Here is a 10,713-nt window from a genome sequence, read left to right as displayed (position 1 = left end):
TCCCAAACAACTAAACAACAACAACACATTTATAAAGGCCTATTTACAGGATACAAAAACTCAAATGTAACACAATAACGAGGCTATATACAGGGTGTACCGGTACCAAGTCAATGTGCGGGGGTTCAGATTAGTCAAGGTAATATGTACATGTAGGTAGGGGTAAAGTGACTATGCATAGTTAATAAACAGCGAGTAGCAGTAGTGTAAAAACAAAGGGGGGGGGGGGGGGGTCAATGTAAATAGTCTGAGTGACCATTTGATTGATTGTTCAGCTATTTAGGAGCCTTTTGGACTTAGACTTGGCGCCCCGGTACCGCTTGCCGTGTGGTAGCAGAGAAAACAGTCTATGAATTAATTGGGTGACTGGAGTCTTTGACAATTTTTTGGGCCTTCCTCTGACACCGCCTAGTATATAGGTCCTGGATGGCAGGAAGCTTGGCCCCAGTGATGTACAGGGCCGTACGCACTACCCTCTGTAGCACCTTACGGTCAGATGCCGAGCAGTTGCCATACCAGGCGGGGATGCAACCGGTCAGGATGCTCTCGATGGTGCAGCTGTAGAACTTTTTGAGGGTGCACACCTCTGGCATCTGCACTGCCCTGTCACTGTAGAGAGAACTGACAGTACTGTAGGTTGGGGTTAGGTTCCAGGTTTCTGCTGATGTTGTGTTCAGGTTGTACAAGCCTCCGGTTAAATTGAGGCCAGGTTGTGCTAAGCTTGTGCTCTACAACCTGTCAGTTGTCTGAGGATGATCTGAGGTTGTGGTCTAGATGCCTCCGGTCTGGTTCTGTTCAGTGGTCAGAAGGAAGGATTGGGGTTCTGGAAGTCCTATAACAGCACCCTCAAAGCCTAGCGCAGTGATGAAGATGTTGATGAAGACTGTGAAGAAAACAAATACTGTTGCTGTGTTGTTCATCATGTTCAGCTTTGAGTGTTTCCTCACATCATTCAGATCATACTTCACGAGAGAGAGAGAGAGTAGGAGGGTTATTCAACATGTTCACCTTTCTGTTTACAGATAAGCCATATAGTGTGTGTGTGCGTGTTTATGTGTTAGTATGTGTGAATGAGTGACAGTGTATTACTAATCTATAAAGACCAGCAGTAGTCCCACGACAACCTGTAGCGTAATAGACATGGACAGCAGTACTATGAGAGGTTCGTAGAATCTGTACTGTGACTCCATGTATAGAACAGTCTTTAGCTGGGATGAGTTAGCCATGAGTAGAGCCACATCAAGCATACTCTGAGCAACACTCTTCTTAGTGGCATAGTGATTCATGTTAATCATTCAGTACACCTTTCCAGAGGGGTCAAGACGGTCAAGGTTTGCCTGTGGGTAAGAGGGTAGACCATCAGGCTATGGGTCACACATAATCCAAGATGGCGTAGCAGTCAGATGTCCTTTGTCCTCGTCTTGTCCCGTGTATATATATTTTATATATTTTTCTTCGCATATCTTTTATATATATATTTTTTTCTTCTTAAAAACTCAACTTCAAAACACTCTCCTGCAACCCACCTCACCAAATGTGGTGCGGATCTGTTTTTTTCCCTCAAAAGTATTATTCACCTCGTATCCGAACTCTACAACAGAAGCTAGCCAGAAGTTAGCCAGCTCACAAGCTAACGTTAGTAGTTCAGCTAACCACAGCTAGCGCTCATCAGCTATCCTTTAGCTCGGAAAACTATTGCCAGTTTTGTACAACGCGACTCAGACCAGAGCATACCAGACCTATTTTCTCTCCATATCCCCGGATTTTTACCGCAAGCTCTGGACATTTACACCTGGATCTTGCAGCTAACTAGCTGCTATCCGAGTGACTATTGGCTAACATCAATTCCGGAGCAAACACCAATTATCCCGGAGCTAGCCAGCTGAAGAGTTCCATCAGCCACTCCTGGGCTATAATCACCTATCCGGACCCGTTTTACTGCCGATGCGGAGCCCCACCGGGCCTTCACGACTGGGATACCGACGTTATCTGCCCGAGGGAGTATTTCAACTGGCCCCTCCATCGCGACGTAACCTGAACGTCCATATGCTAACTGCGGCGCGCTAATCGTTAGCTGTCTTGAGCATATCGGCTGCTATCTGAACAGGTCTATCGAACAATCTTCTTAGGCCACTATAACTATTTTGACAATTGGATTGGTCCCCTCTACCACACGGAACCCCACTAATCTACCGACGGAATTGCACGGCATGGCTAAAAACAGACCTCCATCTTCTGCTAGCTTGCTACCCATGACTAGCTGTCTGAATCACGAAGCTAGCACCAGTTAGCAAACACAATTCTACAATTCACAACCTCTCTTTCGCCATCGCCATCCGGCTTGGATTCTCTGTCGACACGGCCATGTCTGGTCTGCAGACGAATACCCCATCCGCTGTGCCCTCAACCGGCCTCCGTCTGAGCAGACCCCCTCCGTCTGAGCAGACCACCCCCCGGGCTACTAACTTTAAACGCCGCGGGCTAGCTTAGTGGAGGCCTCACTGCTCCATCTACGGCTGCCCCCTGGACACTATGATCACTTGGCTACATAGCTGATGCCTGATTGACTGCCCATTAATTCACGGTACTCCATTCCGTTTATTTGTGTTTTATCTGTCGGCTCTGTGCTTTAACTCAGGATCTGTGTGTAGTTAATCCGACCCTCTCTGCCTAGTCGTCGCCATTTTTACCTGCTGTTGCTGTGTTAGCTGACTAGCTGCTGTTATCTCACCTGTTGTTTTAGCTAGCTCTCCCAATCAAGACCTGCAATCACTTTATGCCTTATTGTATGTCTCTCTCAAATATCAATATGCCTTGCATACTGTTGTTCAGGCTAGTTATCATTGTTTTGGTTTGCAATGGACCCCGTAGTTCCACTCGCCGTACCTCTGATACCTCCTTTGTCCCACCCCCCACACATGCGGTGACCTCACCCATTGAGACCAGCATGTCCAGAGATACAACCTCTCTTATCATCACCCAGTGCCTGGGCTTGCCTCCGCTGTACCCGTGCCCCACCATACCCTGGTCTGCACATTATGCCCAGAATCTATTCTACCACGCCCATAAATCTGCTCCTTTTATTCCTTGTCCCCAACGCTCTAGGCGACCAGTTTTGATAGCCTTTAGCCGCACCCTCATCCTACTACTCCTCTGTTCCTCGGGTGATGTGGAGGTAAACCCAGGCCCTGCATGTCCCCAGTCACCCTCATTTGTTGACTTCTGTGATCGAAAAAGCCTTGGCCTTATGCATGTCAACATCAGAAGCCTCCTCCCTAAGTTTGCCTTACTCACCGCTTTAGCACACTCTGCCAACCCTGATGTCCTTGCCGTTTCCGAATCCTGGCTTAGGAAGGCCACCAAAAATTCTGAGATTTCCATACCCAACTATAACACTTTCCATCAAGATAGAACTGCCAAAGGGGGATGAGTTGCAATCTACTGCAGAGATAGCCTGCAAAGTTCTGTCATACCTTCCAGGTCTATGCCCAAACAGTTCGAACTTCTAATTTTAAAAATTAATCTCTCCAGAAATAAGTCTCTCACTGTTGCCGCCTGCTACCGACCCCCCTCAGCTCCCAGCTGTGCCCCGGACACCATCTGTGAATTGATCGCTCCCCATCTAGCTTCAGAGTTTGTTCTGTTAGGTGACCTAAACTGGGATATGCTTAACACCCCGGCAGTCCTACAATCTAAGCTTGATGCCCTCAATCTCACTCAAATCATCAAGGAACCCACCAGGTACAACCCTAAATCCGTAAACATGGGCACCCTAATAGACATTATCCTGACCAACTTGCCCTCCAAATACACCTCTGCTGTCTTCAATCAAGATCTCAGCGATCACTGCCTCATTGCCTGTATCCGCCACGGGTCCGCGCCCAAATGACCACCCCTCATCACTGTCAAACGCTCCCTAAAACACTTCTGCGAGCAGGCCTTTCTAATCGACGTGGCCCGGGTACCCTGGAAGGATATTGACCTCATCCCGTCAGTTGAGGATGCCTGGTCATTCTTTAAAAGTTACTTCCTCACCATATTAGACAAGCATGCTCCGTTCAAAAAATGCAGAACCAAGAACAGATATAGCCCTTGGTTCACTCCAGACCTGACTGCCCTCGACCAGCACAAAAACATCCTGTGGCGAACTGCAATAGCATCGAAGAGCCCCCGCGATATGCAACTGTTCAGGGAAGTCAGGAACCAATACACGCAGTCAGTCAGGAAAGCAAAGGCCAGCTTTTTCAAGCATAAATTTGCATCCTGTAGCTCTAACTCCAAAAAGTTCTGGGATACTGTAAAGTCCATGGAAAACAAGAGCACCTCCTCCCAGCTGCCCACTTCACTGAGGCTAGGTAACACGGTCACCACTGATAAGTCCGTGATAATCGAAAACTTCAACAAACATTTCTCAATGGCTGGCCATGCCTTCCTCCTGGCGACTCCAACCTTGGCCAACAGCCCCGCCCCGCCCGCTGCTACTTGCCCAAGCCTCCCCAGCTTCTCCTTTACCCATATCCAGATAGCAGATGTTCTGAAAGAGCTGGAAAACCTGGACCCATACAAATCAGCTGGGCTTGACAATCTGGACCCCCTATTTCTGAAACTGTCCGCCGCCATTGTCGCACCCCCTATTACCAGCCTGTTCAACCTCTCCTTCGTATCATCTGAGATCCCCAAGGATTGGAAAGCTGCCGCGGTCATCCCCCTCTTCAAAGGGGGAGACACCCTGGACCCAAACTGTTACAGACCTATATCCATCCTGCCCTGCCTATCTAAGGTCTTCGAAAGCCAAGTCAACAAACAGATCACTGACCATCTCGAATCCCACCGTACCTTCTCCGCTGTGCAATCCGGCTTCCGAGCCGATCACGGGTGCACCTCAGCCACGCTCAAGGTACTAAACGATGTCATAACCGCCATCGATAAAAGACATTACTGTGCAGCCGTCTTCATCGACCTGGCCAAGGCTTTCGACTCTGTCAATCACCATATTCTTATCGGCAGACTCAGTAGCCTCGGTTTTTCTAATGACTGCCTTGCCTGGATCACCAACTACTTTGCAGACAGAGTTCAGTGTGTCAAATCGGAGGGCATGTTGTCCGGTCCTCTGGCAGTCTCTATGGGGGTACCACAGGGTTCAATTCTCGGGCCGACTCTTTTCTCTGTATACATCAATGATGTTGCTCTTGCTGCGGGCGATTCCCTGATCCACCTCTATGCAGACGACACCATTCTGTATACTTCCGGCCCTTCCTTGGACACTGCTATCTAACCTCCAAACGAGCTTCAATGCCATACAACACTCCTTCCGTGGCCTCCAACTGCTCTTAAACGCTAGTAAAACCAAATGCATGCTTTTCAACCGTTCGCTGCCTGCACCCGCACGCCCGACTAGCATCACCACCCTGGACGGTTCCGACCTAGAATATGTGGACATCTATAAGTACCTAGGTGTCTGGCTAGACTGCAAACTCTCCTTCCAGACTCATATCAAACATCTCCAATCCAAAATCAAATCTAGAGTCGGCTTTCTATTCCGCAACAAAGCCTCCTTCACTCACGCCGCCAAACTTACCCTAGTAAAACTGACTATCCTACCGATCCTCGACTTCGGCGATGTCATCTACAAAATAGCTTCCAATACTCTACTCAGCAAACTGGATGCAGTTTATCACAGTGCCATCCGTTTTGTTACTAAAGCACCTTATACGACCCACCACTGCGACCTGTATGCCCTAGTCGGCTGGCCCTCGCTACATGTTCGTCGTCAGATCCACTGGCTCCAGGTCATCTACAAGGCTATGCTAGGTAAAGTGCCGCCTTATCTCAGTTCACTGGTCACGATGGCTACACCCACCCGTAGCACGCGCTCCAGCAGGTGTATCTCACTGATCATCCCTAAAGCCAAAACCTAATTTGGACGCCTTTCCTTCCAGTTCTCTGCTGCCTGCGACTGGAACGAATTGCAAAAATCTCTGAAGTTGGAGACTTTATCTCCCTCAACAACTTTAAAAATCTGCTATCCGAGCAGCTAACCGATCGCTGCAGCTGTACATCTGTAAACTACCCACCCAATTTACCTACCTCACCCCCCATACTGCTTTTATTTATTTACTTTTCTGCTCTTTTGCACACCAGTATCTCTTCTTGCACATGATCATCTGATGATTTATCACTCCAGTGTTAATCTGCTAAATTGTAATTACTCGATTTATTGCCTACCTCATGCCTTTTGCACACATTGTATATAGATTCTCTTTTTTTTCTACCATGTTATTGACTTGTTTATTGTTTACTCCATGTGTAACTCTGTGTTGTTGTCTGTTCACACTGCTATGCTTTATCTTGGCCAGGTCGCAGTTGCAAATGAGAACTTGTTCTCAACTAGCCTACCTGGTTAAATAAAGGTGAAATAAAAAATAAAAAATAATAAAAAATGCACACACACACTAATACAGTGGATTAACTACAGGCACTGCCTTTCCTCTATGGCAGAAGGGTGCGTTCTATAACTACATCACACACGGGTGTCACATCTTCTCACGGCGGTGGGGTTGGGAATTGTTAAGTACGGATAAAGGTAAATACGAGATGTCACAAGTGGATGCGACACCCGGAAACACAAAGGGCATAGTCAGCTCTTCGCCGAGGTGAGAAATATGACGAGAAGCCAGACAGTGAAATGATTTCCATAGTCAAAAGGTTTGAACGCTTCATGTCTCCACTATAGGCTATGAATGCTCTTTAATGAAGCTAATAGACTACAAGCAGTAAATTATATTGGATTGTAGGTCTGTTATTTTATCAATGACTTGGGGGAATACTTTGTGAAGTTTCCATTCCAGTAGGAGTTATACAGTCCCCACTGGGCATAGACGTCAGTTCAACATCTAATTTTGATTTACATTTTGTTGTCAACTAACGTGAATTCAATGTGAAATCAGCAACAAAAAATTCAGCATGTCATTGGATTTAGGTTAAAGGTTGGGTGAAAAAGAGACTAAATACCCTTACGTTGATGAATTTAAAAAAAATCAAATTAGTTTTCCACGTTGATTCAACGTCATCACATTGATTGAAATGATGTGGAAACACAACCTGGACTCGGGGGTAGACGTAACATAGTAAATATAAATCCGGGACAACCATTTTTTTGCCCAGTGGGTCATAACTACAACTTATCTCCTTGTAGCCCAAATCCGAATGTTAAGTCAAAATGTACAACGTCCTATTTAGTTGCTTATGACACCGTTAAAAACGCACTAGGACCCCACCACAGTAACCTGAGGTTTGAGGTTATAATGTTTAACTTACTTGTATGTCATCTAGTTTGTTGAGAGTGATATCCTCCCCATTCGCCCTTGCTTCACTGTCCATTCTGGCCAAGATAACTGCGGTTACCGATATCACCGACACAGGAAAACTACTTTAGAATAGTTACATAAGTTACACACGGTAGGCTGTCATCTGCAGTTTGCCGTAGCCTTTCTTGTCACCGGCTTCACGCAGCCAAGCTGAAAATGTTGAGTGTATTTCCCAGAGGTGTGAGTTTTGCTTATTCAAAACTACCCCTCCCACTGTCTAATCTTACAAACGCAGTACACTCAATCACTCTCTCTTTCTCTCTCTCTTTCGGTCTTTCTCTTTCTTAAACACATACAAACACACACACAGCTCTGGAGTGGGAGGGGTTTTCCCCCAATGAAGAACATAATACTTGCTCCTCTGGTTTCATTGTCTCAATACGTTCTATCTTTTAGATGGATGACAAACAGGAAAGAACAAGATGTAATTTTAGTTATCATTAAACAACATTACCTTCAAGCATTTAGTGTGGCGTTAGACAAACAAAAGTAGGATATCAAAACAAAATGTTGATCACGTTTGACAAGCACACACACACACGCGCGCATGTATACACATACGGATGGATGTGCGCACACACACACACACTTCCAGTTATCCAGTGAGACAGACATGATGAGTGGTGATGAGAGTTGGGCACAGCTGCTGTGTTGGCATTCACTCCTATCACTACAGTAGTGAGGTGGAGAGGAGCGTTAGTAATGAAGTACTTAAGTACTTTTTGAATGTATTACTTCAGCCATGTCTGTGATAAATGTGATTGGCAATGGGCACATCTGTTGGAGCAGTTGTGTATTATGCGTGATCACTGTTGGTTTATGGGGATCGGCTGTCTGATTCAGCTAGTTGGAGTGCTTTTAGAGTAACAACATGAGAGAAAAAGTGTTAGCTCATGGACGGATTGAGATGGATGTGTGTGCACCAAATGTCAGAGGATGGAGTCTAATTTAGTCAAAGAGAATTCAGCAAGCAACGAGCTTTATTAAAGACACAAAGAGAGAGAGAGAGAGGGGGAGAGAGGGGGGTGGGAGACAGAGGGGGAGAGAGGGAGAAGGAGAGAGAGAGAACATGAATCATTATTTAGCTACACTGTTAAAAGAGAGGGGTTTAAAAACAACAAACAAGTGCTAGGTCCATCATGAAAGATGTTATTGCCCTGGAAATATCTTTGTAAGCAAACCCCATCTCTCTCCCACGCAAAATGAACTTGTCTTCAAGGCATTTCAGGGAGTATAGAGGATAAGAGGGAGGGAAACAGTAATACATAAAGTGTTCAGTGTATAGGGAAGACGCAACTCCTTTCACTTCCTCTTACTGTGTTACTTTCACAGTTATTCTCTCTGTCCCACTTTATAAACCTCTCTCTCCCTCTCTCTTTCTCTATCCCTCTTTCTCTTTCTCTCTCTCTCTCTATCCCTCTTTCTCTCTCTCTCCCTCTTTCTCTTTCTCTCTCTCTATCCCTCTTTCCCCCTCTCTCTCTCTCTATCCCTCTTTCTTTCTCTCTCTCACTCTCTCTCTCAATCCCTCTCTCGCTCTCTCTCTCTCTCTCTCTCTCTCTCTCTCTCTCTCTCTCTCTCTCTCTCTCTCTCCCACTCTCTATCTCTCTCTCTCTCTCTCACACTTGCTCTCTGCCTCTCTCCTTCTCCCTCTCTCCCCCCTCTCTCTCTATCCATCTTTCTCCCACTCTCTCTTTCTCTCTCTCTCTCTCTCTCTCTCTCTCTCTCTCTCTCTCTCTCTCTCTCTCTCTCTCTCTCTCTCTATCCCTCTTTCTCTCTCTCTATCTCTCCCTCTCTGTCTCCCACTCTCTATCAATTCAATTCAATTCAATTCAAGGGGCTTTATTGGCATGGGAAACATGTGTTAACATTGCCAAAGCAAGTGAGGTAGATAATATACAAAAGTCAAATAAACAATAAAAATGAACAGTAAACATTACACATACAGAAGTTTCAAAACAATAAAGACATTACAAATGTCATATTATATATATATGCAGTGTTGTAACATTGTACAAATGGTTAAAGCACACAAGTTAAAATAAATAAACATAAATATGGGTTGTATTTACAATGGTGTTTGTTCTTCACTGGTTGCCCTTTTCTTGTGGCAACAGGTCACAAATCTTGCTGCTGTGATGGCACACTGTGGAATTTCACCCAGTAGATATGGGAGTTTATCAAAATTGGATTTGTTTTCAAATTCTTTGTGGATCTGTGTAATCTGAGGGAAATATGTCTCTCTAATATGGTCATACATTGGGCAGGAGGTTAGGAAGTGCAGCTCAGTTTCCACCTCACTTTGTGGGCAGTGAGCACATAGCCTGTCTTCTCTTGAGAGCCATGTCTGCCTACGGCGGCCTTTCTCAATAGCAAGGCTAAGCTCACTGAGTCTGTACATAGTCAAAGCTTTCCTTAAGTTTGGGTCAGTCACAGTGGTTAGGTATTCTGCCACTGTATACTCTCTGTTTAGGGCCAAATAGCATTCTAGTTTGCTCTGTTTTTTTGTTAATTCTTTCCAATGTGTCAAGTAATTATCTTTTTGTTTTCTCATGATTTGGTTGGGTCTAATTGTGCTGTTGTCCTGGGGCTCTGTGGGGTGTGTTTGTGTTTGTGAACAGAGCCCTAGGACCAGCTTGCTTAGGGGACTCTATCTCTCTCTCTCTATCCCTCTTTCTCTCTCTCTCTCTCTCTCTCTCTCTCTCTCTCTCTCTCTCTCTCTATCTCGCCCACTCTGTCTCCCACTCTCTCTCTCACACTTGCTCTCTGCCTCTTTCCTTCTCCCTCTCTCCCCCCTCTCTCTCTATCCATCTTTCTCCCACTCTCTCTTTCTCTCTTTCTCTCTCTCCCTCTCTCTCTCTCTCTCTCTCTCTCTCTCTCTCTCTTTCTCTCTCTATCTCTCCCTCTCTGTCTCCCACTCTCTATCTCTCTCTATCTCTCTCTATCTCTCTCTATCTCTCTCTCTCTCTCTCTCAATTCAATTCAATTCAATTCAAGGGGCTTTATTGGCATGGGAAACATGTGTTAACATTGCCAAAGCAAGTGAGGTAGATAATATACAAAAGTCAAATAAACAATAAAAATGAACAGTAAACATTACACATACAGAAGTTTCAAAACAATAAAGACATTACAAATGTCATATTATATATATGCAGTGTTGTAACAATGTACAAATGGTTAAAGCACACAAGTTAAAATAAATAAACATAAATATGGGTTGTATTTACAATGGTGTTTGTTCTTCACTGGTTGCCCTTTTCTGGTGGCAACAGGTCACAAATCTTGCTGCTGTGATGGCACACTGTGGAATTTCACCCAGTAGATATGGGAGTTTATCAAAATTGGA

At 45.3% G+C, this 10,713-nt stretch overlaps 1 protein-coding gene across 1 annotated transcript; it reads right to left on the bottom strand.

Annotated features, from left to right (window-relative positions):
• Positions 1–770: 770 nt before the first annotated feature.
• si:dkey-93l1.9 (uncharacterized protein LOC562339 homolog) lies at positions 771–7,757 on the bottom strand. Its single transcript, XM_055932077.1, is given in 3 exon segments — positions 771–970; positions 1,097–1,337; positions 7,318–7,757. Coding segments are annotated over 3 exon segments (504 nt in total). The 5' UTR covers positions 7,381–7,757.
• Between the last annotated feature and the right edge of the window lie 2,956 nt (positions 7,758–10,713).

The sequence above is a fragment of the Salvelinus fontinalis genome, chromosome 8 (genome assembly GCF_029448725.1).
Source record: "Salvelinus fontinalis isolate EN_2023a chromosome 8, ASM2944872v1, whole genome shotgun sequence".
Taxonomy (NCBI): domain Eukaryota; kingdom Metazoa; phylum Chordata; class Actinopteri; order Salmoniformes; family Salmonidae; genus Salvelinus; species Salvelinus fontinalis.
The sequence above is the reverse complement of the archived record's forward strand: the minus strand, read 5'-3'. Positions and strand labels throughout refer to the sequence as shown.